This window comes from Panthera tigris, chromosome C1, assembly GCF_018350195.1.
Source record: "Panthera tigris isolate Pti1 chromosome C1, P.tigris_Pti1_mat1.1, whole genome shotgun sequence".
NCBI lineage: Eukaryota > Metazoa > Chordata > Mammalia > Carnivora > Felidae > Panthera > Panthera tigris.
The window spans coordinates 109738929-109761411 of NC_056667.1; the positions used below are offsets into that span (position 1 = coordinate 109738929).

A 22483-nucleotide genomic window follows, 5' to 3' on the forward strand; every position below is an offset into this window, starting at 1 on the left:
GGTGAGTCAAAAACTAGAAGACCCAGAAACAGATCCACGCATACATGAGTACCTCATATCTGGCAAAGATGGCATTGCAGAGCAGTGCATTCCATTAAACAAGAACAACAACAAACTGATGTAACTGTATATGCACAAAAAAGTGAAAGTTGAACTCTATCTCACACCATATATAAAACAAATTTCTACTGGAATATAGATTTGAATGCGAAAAAAAATAAAGCTCATATTTTAAAAATGTCTTTGTGACCTTAATAGGGGTCAAAAAGCATTAACCATAGAAGAAAATACTGACCAGCCTGAAAACAAAAGATACCATTAAGAGAGTTCAAGTAGAAAATTTTGCAACATATACAACAAAGGTTACACTATTAGTACACATAAAGAATGCCCATAAATCAAGAAGAAAAATTTCAAATAATCTAAACACAGTAAAACCTTGGATTGTGAGTAACTTGTTCTGCGAGTGTTCTGTAAGAAGAGCAAACATTTCTAATGAATTTTAACCTGATAAACAAGCAATGTCTTGCAATACGAGTAATATGCAATGCTGAATGTCACATGATTACAACTAAGTCAATGGTTCTTGAAATTTGCTTTGATATATGAGTGTTTTGCATTACAAGCATGTTTCTGGAACGAATTATGCTTGAAAACCAAGGTTTTACTGTATTTAAATAAGCATATCACAAGAGAATATCTAAATGACCATAAATACACAAAATGGTACTCAACTTCATTAAATTATGGAAATGCAAAATAAGACCACAATGAGGAGCAACGCCAACAAAAATGGCAGAGTAAGGAGCTCTGAAAGTCTGCCTTTTGATAAAAGCAACCAAAAAAGTGATAAAAATTGAATCAACTTTTTTCAGAACTCTGAAAATTAACCAAAGGCTTGCAGCAACCCAAGGAGCACCTAAAAGTCAACAAAAAATGGTTGAATGTTGCTAAGAACAGTGAATTTTGAGGTATTTGGACTTCTATTCCCATTCTCCTGTTCCCCATTAGTCTCAAAAAATAACAGCCTGCACTGCCATACTGGAGTAAGGAGAACAAGGCTGGAGGTCTTTCAAACTTCATTCCAAAAGCAGAGCCATCATTTGAAGACCGTACTGTATAGGCCTGTCTCTATTCAATCTCACTTGAACTTACCCCATGCTAAAAGCTTCTCCTTGGCAGCCCTTGAAAAATGTGTTGAGCTTTCTGAGGCTGTCTGAGATGGAGCAAAGAATACATTAAACAAAAATCTTAACAAGAAATACTGAAGAATGAGATAACCACAGAAGGCTGTGAAAAGAAAAGACAGATTCCTGGGAAGACAAAAGGCCATGAGAACAGTACGTGTAAGGCTCTGAGCATGCTCTGTGTTGCGTACATAAGTAAGAAAGCCCTAATAAAGCCATAAACTCTCACCTCTTGTTGATCTTGAAGCCCTATGCAACAGAGAAGTGCAGACTAAGGTACAGTTGTAAACTGCCTGGCTGACTGTTGAGGATGTATCCCAACAGGCACCCAGAGGCCTCTGGCAAAGACTGGAAATCTTTGTGGTTTTGAACACTTAAGAAATCTCTGTCCAATTTTAGCTGACGACTAAGCTAAGCAGGCATACCAAATATGCAGACTTCACAGAACTGGTTTAGAAGTCCAAAAACAAACAACTACTACAATAAGCACCAGCAACGAACCCTGGGAAGGGGGGAAAAAGGATTTCCAGAGTTGCCACACTACATTACTGGAAATGTTCAGTTTTCAATGAAAATGGGACATGCAAAATACCAAATATACAAAACCCATATATAGGACAAAAAAGCAATCAATAGAAACTATACTTGTGGAGGCCTAGACACAAGGAATTTATATCAGGTATCTTAAATATGTTCGAATAGGAACAAAGGAAATCATGTCTAACAGAACTAAAGGCAAGTATGTGAATGATGTTCCAAAAAATTAGAGACGATTAATAAAATTATTAATTATACAAATTAACCAAATTATACAAAAGAACCAAACAGAAAAATCTGTTGAAAACACAATAGCTTAAATAAATGAAAATTCACTAGATAGGTTCAACCACAGGTTTTAGCAGCAGAAAAAATAATCAGGTCAAGTGAAAATAAATCAGTTGAGATTATCCAGTCTTGAGATTATCCAGGAGCAGAAAGAACAATGAAGAAAAATAAACAGAGCCTCAGAGAACTGTAGGAAACCATCAAATATACTAACGCACACAATGGGGGTCCCAAGGGGATAGAGAAAGAGGCAGAAATAATACTTAAAGAAATAGAACTTCTCAAATTTGGTGAAAAACATTAGTCTATACATTCAAGAAGCTCAATGGACTCTAAGTAGGATAAACTCAAGAGACCCAACATCATAATCAAACTCCCGAAAGACTAGAGATGGCGACTCGTCAGATAAGGGATTCTCAAGATTAACAGCTAATTTCTCATCACAAAACATGGAAGCTAAAAGGCTGTGAGACAATATAGTCAAAGAAAAATATGAGAAGAAAAAAAACTGTCAAGCAAGAATTTTATATCCAAGCAAAACTATTCATGAAAAAAATGAAGGAGAAATTTACATATTACCTAAGAAGTTTGTAGCTCCAGAGCCATTCTATCAGAAATACTAAAGTGAGTCCTCTGGCTGAAAGGAAAGGGTACTAGACAGTAACTCAAATCCACATGAAGAAATAAAAAGCAGTAAAGGTAAGTAGGTAAATATAAAAGATAGTATCAATGTATTTCTGGTTTAGAGCTCCTTCCCCCTGCCCCTGGTTTAAAAATAATTACAAACAGTAATAATTATAAATCTGTGTTGACAGGCATAAAATGTATAAACATGCAAACTGTATGATAATGAAAGTAGGCAGGGGAGGGGGGGAACCACAGCTCCATAGGAACAAAGTTTTTGTATACTATTAAGTTATTATTAACCCAAATTAAACTGTCATAAATAAGTGTTAATGATAATCATCAGGACAACCACTGAGAAAGTAAGTCAAAAATATATAGGAGAAACAAGGGAATTAAAATGGCAGATGTTAATCCTACTTCACTAATAATTTTATATTAGATATAAATGTGATAAACTCTCCAAATGAAAGCCACAAGGGATGGCAGTTCACATGTACCAAATTAACAGACTGACAATAAGTTCTGGTCAAAACATGGAGCACCAGGAATCCTTACACAGCTGATGGGTATATAAGTTAGAACTACTTTGGAAAACTGTCTGGGATCATCTAGTAAAGATAAATATACAAATATGGTAACCCAGCAAATACACATGTAGCTGAACACACAACTGAAATATGTGTACATGTGCAGCAACACAGGTGCATGAATGATCACAGCAGCATTATCCACGGAAGACAAAAATGGAAAACAACCCAAATGTAGAATAAACAAAACGTAGTACCTCTACACACACCAACAGGGATGGATCACACAAACATAATGTTGAGCAAAAGAAATCAGACTTAAAAGAGTTTATCTTTTAAGATACAACTGAGGTAGGGAGAAAAAAAAAACAAAACAGGCAACACTAAACCACAGTATTAAGGATACACGTTAAAGTAGTAATTCTACAGAGAAAAGCATGGGGTGATTACCACAAAGGTCAGGATGCTGGATACTTTTATTAAGAATGGTAGCTGCAGGATTTTAGTAATGTTCTACTTGTTGAACTGGATGGTCATATATGGGCATTAGGTCTGTGGTAATTCACTGGTGCATGTGAATATGTATATATTGGTATAGTTTTGTTTTGTATGTTTTCTTTTATGGGTGCTAAATATCATAATGAAAGTTTTAAAATGTTTAATGCAGACTTTAGCAAAACAAAATATGTGAAAGTAGGTATCCACAACAAACTAAAAACTTACTTCTGAAAAATGTTGAGCATTAAAAAATCGATTCAGATAAACTTCTTAAAAAAACACCATGGTTTCCAACAGAAAAGAGGGAAATTGTGAAACTATACACTGTGAATCCTTGCTAGTTAGTCTCTAAAGAGAAACAAATTTCCCCTAGCAAGCAGGAAAACACATTTATCAGGTTATCCTAGGTGCAAAATTAAACAACATGGTAATGGTTTGAGGAGGCAGCATCCTCCTTTCCATCTCCCTTCCAAACCAACATCATTAGGCCTACGACATTTTTTCACTCCTATGCATTCTGTTGAGGACAAAAATGTCTCTCTCTCACACACACACACACACACACACACACACACACACACACACACACACACACACACACTCCTGTCCATGAAGAAACAAAACATTGTTCCAACAGAGGAGAAAACTGAGAGGAAAATAATAAATTCAATTTCTGACATAATATTGCATACCCATCACTGCAAGTGTTAACCAAAAAAATAGCCACTTACTTGATCAAGATTTGAAAGGCTGTTAGGATCCTGACTCAGACCTTGGTACTGTCCCCTGAGTCTGTCACCAGCAGCTATTTTCCTAAACTTCTTTAGATCCACGACATATAGTGCACTGGGTAGAGAAGAACTACTTGTTATAACCATGGATTATGACAAAGAATAACCCCACTGAATAATGGTCACCAGGTAAACATTCTGCCCTCTCTGTGAAAAGGTAAGCTGTGGCCTCCAGTGGAGCTCAGGGTCAGCATGTGCTTCTTCAAAGATGGCAGGAAATTATTGCAAAACACATACTCTGCCATAAGCTCACTTTGTCACTCTTTCTTAATTGCCTTCCTTATTTAGCTGCCTTAAGTCTCTGACAATAGAAAACTTCTACCAAACGTCAGCAGATTAGATAATAAAAGCTGACCATCAGCCAAAAATAGCCTGATAATGTTTTAGATGTTGCTGGGAAAAAAAAACATCCACACTGTTATGGATCTTCTGGACCAAGGACATAACTAATGATAAAGAAATCCCCAAACCCCAACTTTTATTCTCTGTAAATGCTGCTTCCTACACATCCCAGACCTTCCAGATCTTCCAAACCACATTCTGCCAAGAACAGATAATGCAATGGTACACAGTCTGACCTAGGAGTTCTACTTCTAGGAATTTGTCCTACAGATATATTTGAAATATACCAAATGATGTATTTATTCACTGCAACACTGTATGTCACAGCAAAAGACCACAAATAACCTACATATACTGCAATAAAATGCAGATGTTAAGAAAGAAGGTCTCTCAACACATTGATAGAAGATCTACTATAGTAAAAAAAAAAAAAAAGGCACAAAACTGAAAATATGATGGTATATTTTGTGTAAAAAAAAAAAAAGGATGTAAGAATCAAGAAACTCTAGGGGCATCTGGGTGGCTCAGTTGGTTGAACATCTGACTCTTGATTTCAGCTCAGGTCATGACCTCATGGTTCGTGAGTTCGAGCCTGCCTGGGATTCTCTCTCTCCCTCTATCTCTGCATCTCCCCTACTTATGCACTCTTTCTCTCAAAATAAACAAACATTAAAAAAAAAAATTAAAAAAAAAAAAAGAATCAAGAAACTCTGGAAGGACATACTGCAGTAAATTAATAGATGATGTTATCTGTTATAGGAGTAGGAACTGGGTAGAAAACAGACAGAATTGGGAGACCTTTTCACAGTATATTTTTCATAATTTTTATTTTTGAGCCACATTAATAACATATTACCTATTCATAATTTCAAATATGTAAAATTAATTTTTTGAGAAAAGAAAATCCAACAGCTTTGGAGAGTACTCCTTTTTCAGTACCTGATATGATACTTTCGCCCAGCCAAATGACTGGCCCAGTACCCTGATTTCCAGAACCTGTATCCATCCATTTCTTTTCGGCTATCACAAAAGGGAGTATAGCCATAAGGAGCACCATCCAAATTGAAATCTCTTAACTCTTTCAGATCTGTTCGGACAATCTGGAGAAAAAAAAATCACAAGTCATTTGTTAAACAGCCATGCAGACAGCAGTTTCCTTAAAACACAGATTGTCTCACTGAGACATTACAGAGGGCAGCTCTGAGGTTACCGGCACAGGCTCCAGCAGTAGACCCAGGCTAAGCCCAGATTCCTTCACTGATTAGTGGGCTGCCTTCGCTAACATGTAAGACACTTTGCATAGTGGTTGGCACACAGTATTCTAAGTATTCGAAAAGGTGGCAGTAAAACAAATTTATACTGCTTAGCTTCTGTGATGGAGTTTCCCCATCTGTAAAATGGAGACCTCACAGGATTACATGAATTAACATATGAACACATGCGGAATGATAACTGACACAGACCAAGTGCTCAACAAAGGTAAGTGTGTTTATATGAGAACCCAGAAAACATGCTTCAGGTCAAGCTGGTTGTGACACAGTGAGCTGAAGGAGGCAGGGAATCCCAAAAAGGTGGATGAAGTTTCTGGCTGCATGACCTTTGCACACATTCTATCACTTCCATTCAAATGATCATCTCAGGTTTCAGCCGGCTCAGGGAAAAGGGGAAGATTGTAAAGGAGAACTATATTAACACTTTTTGAGTGTGTATGCTCTAAAATCACAGTGTGTTCGTTTTAAGTCAAATCTTGACAGGAGGAAGAGTATCTGAAGAGCTACAAACTATCAAAGCTAGGCATCTATCTGGTAGAACTTCCTCTGTCTTACCCATGCCGATAACTCCTAGCTTTTGGGTAAATAATTGGAGATGATAGCAAGCACTGTTAAACCTCAATCTTCCAGTTTTTAGTCTGTGTGTTAAATGAATTAAGACACAAGACTGCATGTATGATGTATAGAGGCATAGAAAAAAAGATTAAAAGGAGATACCTCAAATGCAAACTGTAAAAGTGATCACACCTGGGTGTACCTTTTCATATATTTTAAATAATGTCACAGAGGCATGTATTTTTCTGTAACCAGAAAAGTAAAATCATTTAAAAAGGAGAAGGAAGTCTAACGGCTTTAATACAAACTGTTTAAACCTGGCTTCTAAAAGCTTACCTGATCAGCATCCACAAACAGGAATTTGTCAACAACCAGTGGGAACAGCACGTCCAAGAAGAGGATCTTGTAACCCCAAATGATGCGCTGTTTCTCAGTCTGCTGATGAAGCCACCGGGGCCATTTGTATTGAACAAGCTCATACTGGAAGTTGTACTCATTTGCCATATAAGGTATGAACTCCTATTTTGGCACATAGGGAACAACAGACAACCATTTACTCAGATGAAGAAAATCGGCTCTCTAATGGAAGTCAGCCACCATGATGACAGCACAAGTAAAACATATTTACCATAACGGCAGTTGAATACAGAAATCTGACCGTGACTCACCGGTGACTAAAAGAATACATATAAACTTGTCAAACCCCCCATTTCTTTAGGACTTCTAATTATCACGTGAAATGACAAATCTTTCAATGAAGGCTTTTAGGTTTGTGTTTGTGTGTGTGTGTGTGTGTGTGTGTGTGTGTGTGTGTGTTTTATGGAAATGAACTTATTAATTTACAGTAAAACATTTTTTGAGCTTGACTCAAAGGCTTTCTCAGACCTGGGCCTAACCCAGGGAATGACACGGCAGATCCAAATATTCTGAACAAATTTGTTTTTAAGTTTTTAGATCCTAAATACAAGTACCTTCAGGGGACCAGAAGTGAATTACTGAATAAAATAAAAGTTGTTTAGTAACATCTATAGAACCACAACAACAAAAGATACAAACAAGATACAAGATACAAACAAATTTAGATGACAAATACTAACTAATAAATAAAGCAGAAAACTTCCCAAGTCTGTTTTTCATGGTGCACAGATGAAACAACACTTCCAGAGATCACTGTTGTCCATGAGACAATGAATAATCCTCCCCACTGGAAACCAGCACTATGCTTTCTAATTAAATTAGAATATACATGCTCCGAGGAAGACAACATTATTTCATCAAAACAAAAGATTCAGGGGCACCTGGGTGGTTCAGTTGGTTGTGCGTCAGCTCACGGATCCCAGGGTTGCGGGACTGAGCCCCACGTTGGGCTCCGCACTGACCGTAGAGCCTGCTTAAGATTCTCTCCCTCTCCCTTCCTCCCACAGCCCCTCTCTCCTGCTTGCACTCTCTCACTCCCTAAAATTTTTTTTAAAAATTAAAAAAAAAAAAAAAATACAAAGATACAGATTCTCCTCCTATGTTACCCAAACTTCAAACAGGTCACAATAATTTTATGTTTGGTTTTATGATGACTGTTCCCCTAAAGAGTCCAGGCTAGAAGACTAATCAACACGAAGTATGCAGCTGAGCTACGGAAACCCAAGAAAGAAAAGATTTTTAAGTTACACAAATAACAGAGAAGCAGTAAGAAGTATATTATACCATCATATCTCCTTAATGTCTCCTTTCCTCTCCCCTGAGAACAAACCTTAAATGTGGGGGACAGATAATTCTTCAAGAACCAGAATTTCACAGGAGTCCTGGTATTCTTCAGTACTGACAGCATCATTATACTATCAAACAAAAGCAAATAATAATCAATATTAATTTTCCAATGCTTTTTAATCTCAACAAAATTGAGCAGAGCTGATCATAAGACCGCTGAATGTTTTTCACAGCAGAGCTGATGGCTTTAAAAAAGAGACCCTTAGTAATGGAAAATGAAAAACTGCACTCATTATAAAGTTATCACTGAATGGAAAAGAAAGGGTATTTCTCACCTATAAAAATATACCTAACTGACAAAGGCAGATGTTTTAATCATGTTACATCTTTAAATACTCTGCTTCATGAACTGCCGTATTAATTATGCTACCAATGAACAACGGAGGTTGTAGCTAACAGTCTACATGACTATGAAAAGAAAACTGGAAAGCCGCAGCAGCTGTGTGTGGCTGCACTGCCCCCCACAGCCTATCCTGGAGACACTGCTAGGGAGGAGAGCAGGACGAGGTCAGGGGATGGCAAGTGGCTACAGCGTCAGGATTTCCCTACTACGAAAACAGACAAAAACACACTGGATCAAGGAATTTAATTAAATTGAGTTATTACTAACATTTGACATTACTATTTTAGGTCAGTTATTATTTCTTGGAAATAGAAGGTTGAACCTGAGTAAAATGACAGTTTAATTATTTGCCATACTAGATTTGTCATGGAAAATTAAAAGTAAAATGAACCTGGCATTAGGAAAGTCACTCTCAAGCAAAGGAGCATATTCCCAGCCAAGCCTTCCCCCAGCAGCCGCTGTGTCAACCAGCACATGGCTGTGGCCTCTCCTTGGCTCTGGCTGTGTGACCTCAGGCAAGTCCCTTCACCCTCTGAATCTGTCTGTAAAACAGAGGTGTTATTTGAGAACTAAGATCACTCCTGGCTCTACACCCCTATGAATCTCTAGGCGACAGGTCCACAGCCCTGTTCCACTTCTACTCTCTGTGCTAACTTCCTAGTTTCTGGGTTAAGCAATGCTTGGTGGCCAATTAAACACCATTATTTATAATGTGTGCGCAGTGGTATTAAAGGTTTATAGCCTTGTAATATCCACACATATACATTTATGATACAGCTGGACTTTATGAGATTGGCAGATCAAAACAAATACAATTCTGTATTCACAGTCCTCAGAGTGCTTCACATATACAGAAGCATAATGGATAGAATGCCATGAAACATTTACTCTCTTACTCTCTAAATAAGAACACTGTGACAAACTCATTCATAATGTACTGAAATAACCAACATGACTAACCGAAGAAATCTTTCATAGAGATGGCCGGATGCCACGGAGAAAATATTAATTATGTCATCTTTATCCTGTTTCACTTCCTCAGTCTTCTGTCCTCCTGTAAAGCCCCTATAACAATAAAGGTAAAAACAAGAACACTTGAACTGCTAGTATAGACACACAGCCCTTTAAGGGGAGAGCTACAGAGACCGTGTTTCCCATCCTATTCCTTCCCTAGAGGGTGATGCAAGGGGAGGTGGCGAAGCATCAATGGCGCCCTGGGAGGGCACAAGGGAGCCAAGCCACCACAGGATAACGAAAAGGATGCTGCCTGCAAGGCCCCACATAGCTTCAGAAACAAACTGAACATAGGCTACTCCACAGAATGCAATCCACTCAATGGAAAGTAAACTAAGCTCTCTGAAGGACAGGCACCATGCAGTAAGAGTCAAGAAGTAACTACCCCGTGGGGGGACATTAACCTCCTTCATTCATTGTGGGAAACACCCATCTACTCTAAGTGGAAGTGCAAGATTTGCTGCAGAGTACAGACTCTGAAAGGTCCACATGGGATTCTTACACTCAAAAGAAGGGAGGGATGGGGCTTATACTTTTCCTTAAAAATATTACTTTTTTTTTTTAATGGTGCCAATTTACCATTTGAAGGAGTCCCAAAATCCAGATTCATTTTCATTAGTTCCGTCACTCAGCAGGTCTTCGTTCACCATGTCTGCCTTCTTCTGAACCTGTAACCATACGTGAGGGGTACTATGAACAGTACGGGACGAAGCCCCTACTTCCTACAGCCAAGTCTAGGCCCCATAACTCAATCTGGTGCCCATATTCTGGCGAAAGAAAGCTGTGCCGTAGGCAGGCAACGGCCCACCTACAGTCTAGACCAGTTCAACAGAATGATCTTTCACATACCACATTAACACCTCAGGTGATGAGACAGAAACCTCTTGTAATTCAGTAATAACTGTAGTCTGAAAAATGGTCAAAGAACCTCAAATTCAACTGTATAGGAAACAGAGTCTGAGCAAAACTAGCAGCATCATCCACCCAGCTGACAGCTGTTCCAGGGAGAGTGCAGCCCACAGGAGAGCTACCCATCAGGACAGAGTCACTTCATGCCACAGCCTGTTTTCAGGATTCACCAGAATAAAGATGGGTTGAATCTTCTCACCAGCACAGGGAGCAGTTTTCTACTCTTCTGTGTGTGGTCTGCTTTAGATTTTACTGTGTGGAATGATTGCTTATTCTGTAATATCTTTTACTTGAATTTAAGGCACTAAGAACTTTAAAATTCTGAGACGTGAAAAGAAATGAAATAGGGCTACCAATTACCGTTGTTGAAATTTTCACTGTCATTCTTCCCAGTTTTCTGAGAACAGTCAGCAATAATGTGAATTGTGGCTATGTAAACACCAGAAAATCTGAGACTTGTATTGCTCACTGAGATTACTCAAAAGGTGCAATCTCTCAGTTGAAGAAAACCACAAATGTATATTTACGAAAGACGTTTCACACGTAAAGAAGCATTCTTATAAACCCTACAGTAAAATCCCAAAGGTGAATTAAAGCCTTAGACCAGTTTCTTTTCTTTCCCACCAGCTTTACTGAGAGACAACTGACACACAATATTGTGTAAACTTCATGCATACAATGTGATGATCTGATATGCATAGAAGCTGTAAAACAATGATCACAGTGATAGCATTATTATCAGTTAAATCCATCTACTTCTAGATAAGAGCTACTGAATGCCAGAATACTGCTACTTTTACCCACTATAAAAGTCGCTGCCTTAGTATTTCCAAGCTCACCTTCACTTTAATAATTTTGCTCTTGAAGTTGTTGAGGACGACAACAACTTCATCAGCATCGGGAGGAGAATCTGTGCCATCATGGCTTCGAGAGAAAACAAAGGGAAAGAGTAAGGCAGATGTTATAAATCACAATTCTTGAAATGCAGTAAGGAGTCTGATATCAAAATGCCATATTTGTCCATCATCTTTATCATAAAGGAGTTTTCCAGAACAAATTATTTTCCCGCAAACTGTAGCAAGTCCCTTCAAATACACAGAAGCACTTGTCAGAATCTCTATCCTTCAAACATTGAGCATTCCAATCAGTCACAGCCCAGACTTTCTTCTTGGCTCTCCCCTTTAAATTACCTTTCAGAGAGTGAGAGGCTCCCAGTGCTGGTGCACTTAACACCTGTATTTACTAAGTCTGAGCCATGCTCACCACCAGCAATAAAGGAGTGCCCAGGGACATGAGCCACTGAACCATCACTGGAAACACATCACTTCTACTCTTTCATGGACAGGTGACAAAGCATGGCTCTACTTCAGAGTTCTGTAAAGTTGTCTACTCTATCCTTCTGCCTGGAGGTACACAATCAGCCAAGTCTAGGCCCTGTAACTCCATCTGGGGCCCATACTCTGGAGGAAGAACTATAAAAAGCTATTTTCAGGCAGATCTGGGGCAGAAGAAGAAAAACTTTAAATTAAAAATAAAATATCCCCAGTCAATTGTAATGCCTAGAATTTCCAGGTACCAATTTTCAAGATGTTAAGTGCAGAAAGCCACGATAAAATATAAATTCACTGCATTCACTGTCATCCCACAGAGAGCAGAGTTCTCAGGAAAGGTAAGATTCTCATGGGGGAGCATGAAACGCTCCAGAGACTAGGAATATCCAAGAGGAAGGGAGGTCTAGACAGGAGGAAGAAAGGAGGTCTCCACACTCCAAGAGAAGGGGAAAGAATGGCTAGGGAAAGGGCACACAGAAGGCAGAAGGGACAAGGTTCAAAAGAACAAGTAAACTTATGACAGGATTAAATTCTGCAAAACCATATGTGGAGAAAACATTACTTAGAGGAATGGTATTTACAAAGAATACGTTATTATAATAGCTTCAAGAATCCACACAGCTTTCACAAATGTCGGGTAAGATCTTCTAGAACTAAGATGACACAACAAGAGGGTGTTTTAAGTACAGTCTAATGGAAATCCCTCCCTAAAAAATTGACACAAAGTCTCTTCACAGAGCTTAAAACTAATTTAAATTGTGTTTTGCAAAATTCAGATTACATTTTTTTAAAAGGCTATGTAATTTTTTTAAACTAATAGCCATTTATAGCAAAACTAAAGGCAGAACCCTGGCTACTGAGGAAATGCTCTGGAAGTACTTCCTTACTACCACAGACCAGGAAAGCCAGCGCTGGCACCCAGATTTCACAGTCACACCTTCTACATGCTGTGCATCTGCGACTCACCCAGCGTGGAGAAATACACTGTCTAGGTAAAAAAGTTTAACTGTTCGTCATTTCTTTTCTCTTTTTTCAAAAGGACTCAATTTCTCATCTACATATGGTTTTCATCGCAGTGACAGAATGATCTGATTCGGAGATACCGCTAGCACAAGGGAAAGACTAAAGAGTGAAACTTAACTATACTTATTACTGTTTATACCACTTATTAAGTAATCATACCCTGCCAATTCTTTTATACTCAATTTCCCAGAAAAACATTGTTTCATCACACATAAATTAAATTCTTATTCCCTGGCTAACTGCCAGTGTAGAATTCAATTCAAGCTGATTCTCTGCAAAATGTTCTGGAAAAAAAAAAAAAAGCACCTCCATCACTTAATCTTACCTGTATATTCTATAAATATCTTCAGAACGACCCTTCCTTAATCTGAGAATCCAAGCTCCTGGGTTGGCCTTTAACTGAAAGTAGCCCTAGGGTAAGAAGAAAGACAAATTTTAGTTCTCATCAAAATGTTATTTCTGTGGAACAGTTACTTCCTTTTCTGAAGTATCAGTCACTTATATTTTATGTGTCATGTATGAAGAAGCTACAAAGCTCCAAAGCCAAGAAAAATGCTGTCAGCTCATAAGCTATGCATTTGCAGGGGCCAATTTGATTAGAGCCGAACATTCAGAATATGCTAGCATTTTTTTTAGGCTGACATATAATTCCAATGTATAAATTTAAGTAAACTTATGATTTTTATATTGACCAAACTGTCAATTATGAACTTTAATCCCACTTATGTTCAGAATGCAAACTGCTCCATCATAAATCATACTGCCCAAATTAGCATGACTCAATACCACCATGTGATGTACTGATGATTATTTACCAGATTGGCCATAACAATGGTATCCACAATGACTGGGTTGGCCGAAGTTCCTAATGTAAACTGCAGTCCTCGTGGGGGCTGGCCTGTGGTAATGTCATAGCAGTGACCTTCTAGTAAGAGGTACTCCAGTTCATACTCAGCGGCCACTATACTATCCACCTGCAATAGCAGAATTAAATCACTTGAAAACTACTTGGCAATAAAAAGAAACAAACTATTGACACATGCAACAACATGGATCAAATGCACTGTGCAAAGTGAACAAAGCCAGACATAAAGGGCTGCATACTCTATGGTCATATTTCTAAGAAATTCATGGACAGGCAAAACTATAGTGGCAGGAAAGGGAGGGGACTGCCTGCAAAGGGGCACAAGAGAACTTTCTGGGGCGATGGAAATGCTCTGTATCTTGACTGTGCTGGTGGTCAACAACTGTTTACAATGTTCAAAACTCAGATGGGCTGGAAAGAGGAAAAAAAACACAGTAAGGAGGTTTTTGTACAGATGAGAGGATAAGACTGCCATCTCGGAAGGTAGTATTGGAAAAAGCATGTTAAAAAAAAAAAAAAAAAACCTGCCAAAAGAATGAACAGATCTAAAAGCTAAATAATAAAGAAAACAGAAAAGAATACTACCAGGACTAACTTCCATGAGAAAATGAAAAAATAATGAGAAACAGTGAGAAACTGCAGAGAAAAAATGTAAATTTATCTTGGCCTTTAGGATATAGCTGAAAAGACTGCTATTTTTTTTTTTAATTTTTAAAAAAATTTTTTTTTGAGAGGGAGAGAGAGAGCAAGCACAAGCAGGGGAGGGGCAGCGAGAGAGGGAGACACAGAATCCAAAGCAGGCTCCAGGCTCTGAGCTGTCAGCACAGAGCCCAATGCCAGGCTCGAACTCACAAACTGCAAGATCGTGACCTGAGCCGAAGTCGGACACTTAACCAACTGAGCCACTCTGGTGCCCCAAAATACTGCTGTTCTAAATCCAAATATCCAAATGTATTTGAGGGCTCCATAATGGCATAAAATTCATGTTCCACACCAACTGCCTAAATTAATACTGATACCTTGCAGAATATATAATTGCAAGGTCTTGGGACAGCCTGGCTTTGGCTGATGAAAGGATTTTTTTTATCCCAAGCTGGTTCAGACTTGGCTCTGTCATCCTATCTAATGCTAATAACACACTATTTGGAGCTTAATGTTACTGCTACACTAAATTCTAAAAGTTTAATAAGGAAAGCTAAGGAGTACACCTCCATGAAAGCACCAAGTCCTAGGCTCTGTGTTTTTAGTGGATACAGAGAAACCAGAGAAAGTCTAGGAAAGAACAGCAAAAATTCTAAGGACATGGAAGAGAGCTACTCTGCATCTGTTCTGTGCCTACTTGCACTGCTCTTTAGTGCTTTTTGTGGCCATTTTATAATCTCCTCAGCAAAAGTTCATTCTTCAAGGGCAACAACTCCACTTCCTGTTTGTTATAAATATGGTAGACAAGTTTGAGGCAGGGAATAAGGCAAGTGTGTACACAACACTCACCCCTAACTTAGCACCTGAGGGATTCTTCTTCACTCTAATGATAAGAGGGCTGAGAATTTCTCTAATAACTACCTTCAAGTTCCTGTTCTCCCAATTCTGAAGAAGACAGAATGCACAAACAGGCTTCAATTGTAGAATATATTTAGGGTAGACACAGAGACAGATGTCTTAGAAAGGAAGGAGGCCCTGAGATGCTGTAAGCTCCTTGTAAGTAAAGACCATATGTTTTGATTCCTTTGTTAATACACTCTGAACTAGGTACAGAGAGTGAGGGCTATGAAGAGACATCAGCAAACAACTCTTGTGAGCTCTCGGTCTTTGAAAATGGACTGGGGGAAAAGGACCACTTACCTTAAGTTATATGAAAATGAGTGAAAAAAAGAACAGAAAAACAGAAAAATCACCAAAGCCAAAAGCTGGTTCTTCAAAAATATCAACAAACTGACAAACTTTTAGTGAGACTGACCACAAAAAAAGAGAGGAAGAGCCAACTCACTGTAAGAAAATGCTATAACCAACTGTAAGCCAACAAGCTGTAACCTAGATAAAAGGGATAAATTCCTGAGACACAAAACTGACTTAAGATAGAAAATCTAAACAAATCCACAAAAAGAGACTGAACTGGTAACTTAAATATTTCCCAATTAGGCAAGAAAATTTAAAAGACATCTTGTTTGGAAAGAAAAAAATAAAACTACCTCTATTTGCAGATGACATGATCTTTTATAGGCTTGTATACTAAGAACTACAAAACACTGTTAAAAGAAATTAAAGACCTAAATGAATGGAAAGACATCCCATGTTCATAGATCAGAACACTTAATGTTAAGATGGTAATATTCTTCAAATTGATCTAGGAATTTAATGCACTCTCTATCAAAATCCCAACAGCCTTTTCTACAGATATTAACAAGCTGATTCCAAAATGCAAAGAACCGAAAACAGTCAAAACTATTTTGAAAATGAGGAATAAAATTGGAAAACTCACTTACCAATTTCAAAACTCACAACAAAGCTACAATAAGACAAGTGTGGCCTAAGGACAGACACACAAATCAAGGAAATAGATCTGAGAGTCCAGAATTGAATTCATATTTAGGGCTAACAGATATCTGGCTAAGGTACCAAGACTATTCATTGGAGACAGAACAGTCTTTTCAACAAACCGGTGCTGTGACAAATGGATATTCACACACAAAGAATAAAGCTATAACCGTACTTCACATCACATACAAAAATTAACTCAAAATGAATAAAAGACCTCAATGTAAGAGTTTAAAACTTTGAAAGTCTTATAAGAAAACACAGGAGTAAATCTTTGTGACCTGGGGTTAAACGTTGGTTTCTTAGGTATACTACCAAAAGCAAAAGCAACAAAAGGTCATTTAGATTTCATTGAGATTAGAAATATTTGTGCTTCAGAGGACATTTTCCAGAAAGTGAGATAGCTAAGAAAATGAAAGAGATTATTTACCAACCATATATTTGATAAGGGACTTGTTTCCAGAATATACAAAGAACTCTTATGACTCCCTCCACAAAATGGTAAGCAAAATTTTTAAAATAGGCAAAGGATTTAAACAGACATTTCTCCCCAAAGATGATATACAAATAGCCAATATACACATGAAAAAATGTCCAACATCATGGGCAGGAATGGAAAATGGTGCAGTCACCCTTGGAAAACAGTCTGGCAATCCCTCAAACAATTACACGTAGAATTACCATATGATCCACCAATTCTAAGAGAAATAAAAGCACATCTACAAAAACTTGGGACATGAATGTTCTCAGCGGCACTATTTATAATAGCCAAAAAGTGGAAACAACCCAAATGTCTATCAATGAATGGATAAATAGAACATGGTATGTCCATACAGTATTACCTGGCAATAAAAAAGAATTAAATACTAATACATGCCACAACATTGATGAATCCTGAAAATAATAATTTAAAGTGAAAGAAGCCAGTCACAAAAATGTACGATTCTCTTTAGATGAAAAGTCAGAACAGGCAAATCCATAGAGATAGAATGTAGATTAGTGGTGGCCAGGGGTCAGGGGGCATGGGAAATGACTGCTAATGGGTATGGAGTTTCTATCTAGCGATGATGACTGCAAAATTTGTGAATATTCTAAACCTACTGAACTATATATACTTTAAAAGGGTAAATTTTATGATATGTGAAAAAATCTCAATGAAGCTGTTAAAAATACAATCACACATGAACACGGACATCTCAGAGTCCTGCCTGACTGAGATCCAGTCTGTTCAGTCAGAAACTACCACCACTTCTTAAAAAAAGGTTGTACACATGATTATATACATAGAAGCAATGATATTCTTACCTCTTCTAAATAAATATTATCAAGATCATATGGTGTTCTGACAGACTCCACCATCCAACTCTCAGGTGTATTCAAATTCAGGGTGAACAGAGGAGACTGTGGCATATCCAAAAATTTTGCTATTGGACCCTTAGCAAAGCTATTGTCTGGAGTGAAAGAAATTTCTGGTTCTAAGACGTAACGGTAAAAGCTGAAATTGGAAAGAAAAAAAAATTGAGCCTTTTTAATATACCCACAGTCCTTAGGTTCCCAGGCATCCACACAAATCAAAACAAACTATATTTGGAAAGGTAGCCCCCCACACTGGGAAAAGTGTTTCCAAAACCATCTCTTGACCTAATTATGCCTCCTGTGGTTGTTGCAGATGCAAGATAAGGGCATGAGGGACAGAAATGAGAGGAAAGGTCATTCTTTCTGGGACTGCTAAGGGTGGCTGCTGTTAGAGGCACAAGATTTCCTAAGCACATGTTTCCCTTCAATGAGAAAAACACTTATTTTTCTCTTAAACACAAAGTCCTAAATGGTGACTGGGTTCTCAGGTGGGCCCTGGAAACACTATGCACAATAGTTTAAACATTTCTCCTGTTCAAGGACAACAGTGGAAGCTGAGAGCCATTGAGTGACTTTGAAACAATATCTGAATTCACTTAGAATGTAATTTATAAAACACAGCACATTTACATATAAGGAATTTCCCACAGACCCAGAAGGTGCTACCCTATTACTATTAACTGCTTTTTATATAATTTTTTTCATAAACGACCATTCCAAGGTTTAGACAACACACAGCTAAGCCTGCCCTCCTCAAGACACATGCAAATGGACCTCACCAAGTTTCCTCTGACAAATATACTACAACTTGAAATAATTCTGCTCCACTTTTAAGATAAAAAAAGACAGGCAAGTTTCTTCTTGCACCACAGCACATTTTTTTAACTATGTAAATTTAATAGCTACATTGATCCAAATGTTTAAAATTAAACAATGACATAATTCTGAGAGAGGGATGGAGGCAGGGAAGAAGGAAGGAAGGAAGGAAGGAAGGAAGGAAGGAAGGAAGGAAGGAAGGAAGGAAGGAAGGTGGAAGGCAAGAAGGAAGGAAGGAAGGAAGGAAGGAAGGAAGGAAGGAAGGAAGGAGGAAGGCAAGAAGGAAGGAAGGAAGGAAGGAAGGAAGGAAGGAAGGAAGGAAAGAAGAAGGAAGGAGGAAGGAAGGAGGGAAGGAAGGAAGGAAGGAAGGAAGGAAGGAAGGAAGGAAGGAAAGAGGAAGGCAGGCAGGCAGGTAGGTAAGGCAAGGCAAGGCAAGGCAAGGCAAGCAGGCAGGAAGAAAAGAAGGAAAGGCAGGAAGGAAGGAGGAAGGAAGGAAAGAAGAAGGAAGGAAGGAAAGGCAGGAAGGAAAGAAGGAAAGGCAGGAAGGAAAGAAGGAAAGGCAGGCAGGCACACACGGTAGCTTGGGTTAACGCCACCTAAATGCTTCCATGCCCATGCTAAGTTCTCAGAACTTCTGATTAAAGCAGAAATTTAGCAAAACTAAACATTCAGTAAATGATCTTTTCAAACATGAAGTCCAGCTATAAGCCCATTTGATCCTTAACACGCAATACCAGCTTTCAGATTTAGTACCACATTTTCAACTGATTTCTTAAAGAGCTTTGTTTTACCTTTTTAAAGGCATGTCAGAAAGTTTTGACTGGCAGTTCATAAACACTCTTAAATTCATGTTGATCAGCTGGGTTAAAACCTAAAAGTGCAAACAAGAGACAAAACACATTCTCCTATAGGGAAACTAAATGATATTTGAGACAAAATATTTACATTTTCTCTTCAGAAATTTATCACTCTGACACTGAGTTGAGAGAACACCTCTTAATATCTCAAGAAAGACAGAAAGAGAATAATAGTCTGCAATGGAGAAATTTCTGGAAATCACAACTCTGGGGCACAATCTAAATCACACATACATTTCATTTGGCAAAAACATAGCAAGTGGGCTACTGCAAATTACTGTTCCCCATGTGTTGAGGCAACTGATGGATAATGGAGAGCTGTCTACAGAAGGAAAATTTTAAAATTTTTCTAATGTTTATTTATTTTTGAGAGAGAGAGAGACAGAGCATGAACAGGGAAGGGACGCAGAGAGAGGGAGACACAGAATCTGAAGCAGGCTCCAGGCTCTGAGCTGTCAGTACAGAGCCCAACGCAGGGGTCAAACCCATGAACTGTGAGATCATGACCTGAACTGAAGTCAGGTGCTTAACCAACTGAGCCACCCAGGCACCCCTACACAAGGAAAACTTTAAAGGTTCACCAGTGCAGTTTACATACTACAGTGAGAAAAATGCATATATATACACACACCCACAAAAAGGTTAGCTGATTACACATCAGTAAAACTTTACCTTAAAAAAGAAATACAACTCAAAAAAAAAAAAATGTTGAAGCAACTGTATTTTTGGCAGAGCTCCTAAATTTTCTTAAAACTGTAGTATCATATACAAATGTACAAGACATGCTACAATTTTTAAATTGCTAGTTTTAAAAAAGGAAAATGATAAAGCAACATTCATTTATCTTTTTACCTCTTATTCCTTACAAATCAAAACATGGCATAAATAAAGTTAATTAAAAGACATCTTGCTCTGGGGCGCCTGTGTGGCTCAGCTGGTTAAGCATCCAATTTTGGCTCAGGTCATAATCTCACAGTTTGTGAGTTCAAGCCCCATGTCGGGCTCTGTGCTGACAGCTCAGAGCCTGGAGCCTGCTGTGAATTCTCTGTCTCCCTCTCTGTCTCTGCACATTCCCTACTTGTGCTCTCTCTCTGTCTCAAAAATAAATAAACATTAAAGAAAAAAAAAAAGACATCTTGCTCTAAATAGGATTTTTTTTTTTTTAAGTACATGAGGAAACCAACCAAACTTGTACCAACATCCTAAGGTTAGAAGGATGTTTCCAGAGCCACTACCAATTTGTATGAAGACACTTGCTCTGCCATGATGCCCTGTGGCATTTTCCAATGCCCTGTGAAGATAACTACAGGAACAATAAGACTCTCAGAGAGTCACAGGACCTGTGACCACTTCAGATAGAGATGAGAACAGCCTCGGAAGCCATGCCTACCAAGAGCAACGGGGCAAGTCTCTGTGCTTCTCTGGTGACAGGGTCAATGACAGCCACGACGTCAAAGTACGTCTCCCCTTCTTTCGGCCTCATTTTAATTGCACTACAGAGATCAAAAAGACAGAACGTGAATCTCATGGAAAACAGGAAACAAAGTTAACTTTGTTTTTTTAAGGCCAACATAAGCTATCAGCCCTCTCAGCATTTCCAAAAACACTTTAGATCTAAAACAATAAGGCTACATGGTGGTTAACTCTGTTATTACATCTACCTCAAAGTTTGCAAAACCTGAAGATTCAAATTCACTCAAAATGAACCAAAAGATATGTGTTAATAGAGGAAAACCAGCTTGAAATTGTATTTAACCAAAAACTGCTAAAAGCTGATGTTTGTTTTTGACAATTACAAACATGCCAATATTTTTTTCTTGACAAGAAGGGTATGAGGAGAGAAGAAATAACAGATTTTTTAAATACAAAGAACATTACAGAAAACTTGTGAGAGAAAAAAGAAAGAAGCATAAAATCTTGCCACCCCAACCCAACCATTCTGTGGCATTTTTCTCTGTAGACCTTCTCAAATGCCTGTATAAAGATAGTAGAAATTTTATAACAATTTCCTTCCTTCCCCCACCACCTTATGATTTTTCCATACTGTTACACATCAAATATCCTGAATAGGAAAAAATCTTCTATTTACCCTGTGAATCTGCCATGTTTACCCAAGCTATTTCTTATTGCTGGACATTTAGATGACTTGCAGCCTGTAACTTCGTACATACACTTTTTTTCACACTGGAAATTTCGTTAGAGTGAACAAAGTCCTAGACATGAGATTACTGAGTCACAGGACACAAATATTTTTCTGGATGGGGTGTCTGGGTGGCTCAGTCGGTTGAGCATCTGACTTTAGCTCATGTCATGATCTCACGGTTCGTGGGTTCAAGCCCCGTATCAGGCTCTGTACTGACAGCTCAGAGCCTGGAGCCTGCTTCAGATTCTGTGTCTCCCTCTCTCTGCCCCTGCCTCACTCGACTCTATATCTCTCTCAAAAATAAACAAACATTTAAAAAAAAAAAAAAAAAAAAAGAATATTGCCAGTTTTCTCATTTAAAAATTAGCAAAATTCAGGGCACCTGGGTGGCTCAGTTGGTTAAGCGTCCAACTTCGGCTCAGGTCATGATCTCACGGTTCGTGAGTTCGAGCCCCACGTCGGGCTCTTTGCTGACAGCTCAGAGCCTGGAGCCTGCTTTGGATTCTGTGTCTCCCTCTCTCTCTCTGCCCCTCCCCCACTCGTGTCTTCTGTCTCTCAAAAATGAATAAACGTTAAAGAAAATAAAAAATTATTTTTCTGGATAATATGTACTGTTAATCACAAGTTCAGAAGAATTAAGCCAATTTACAAGGATATTAAGTTATACATATTTTGTCTTAATAAGTAAAAAACAGCAGCTGGTTAGATTGCAATTTGTACCCCCAAGATTTCTGGGGGAGAACCTGCATCTTCCCATCTGTGGTTTCCAGCTACACAGCCTCCCTATGAAGTCACATTGACTTAGATGACTTAAGAGGAGCAAGAACTTCTGATACATTTTGAAAAGGAATAAAGGTGAAAGAATTCCAAAACACATCCAATTTTCCAAAATCTTAACTGGTCA

At 38.3% G+C, this 22483-nt stretch overlaps 1 protein-coding gene across 2 annotated transcripts in view; it reads right to left on the minus strand.

Annotated features, from left to right (window-relative positions):
* The window catches only part of UGGT1 (UDP-glucose glycoprotein glucosyltransferase 1), a 110431-nt gene that overhangs the window by 13225 nt on the left and 74723 nt on the right, over positions 1-22483 (minus strand). For both annotated transcript variants that reach the window (XM_042994155.1, XM_007093110.3), the window contains 12 exons: positions 20827-20929; positions 19371-19450; positions 17713-17902; positions 13823-13981; positions 13333-13418; positions 11493-11577; positions 10324-10412; positions 9691-9795; positions 8371-8455; positions 6960-7142; positions 5737-5897; positions 4396-4510 (listed from right to left, as the gene is read on the minus strand). In XM_042994155.1, the coding sequence (XP_042850089.1) occupies positions 4396-4510; positions 5737-5897; positions 6960-7142; positions 8371-8455; positions 9691-9795; positions 10324-10412; positions 11493-11577; positions 13333-13418; positions 13823-13981; positions 17713-17902; positions 19371-19450; positions 20827-20929 (1441 nt within the window). The remainder of the gene's footprint in view (positions 1-4395; positions 4511-5736; positions 5898-6959; positions 7143-8370; positions 8456-9690; positions 9796-10323; positions 10413-11492; positions 11578-13332; positions 13419-13822; positions 13982-17712; positions 17903-19370; positions 19451-20826; positions 20930-22483) is intronic.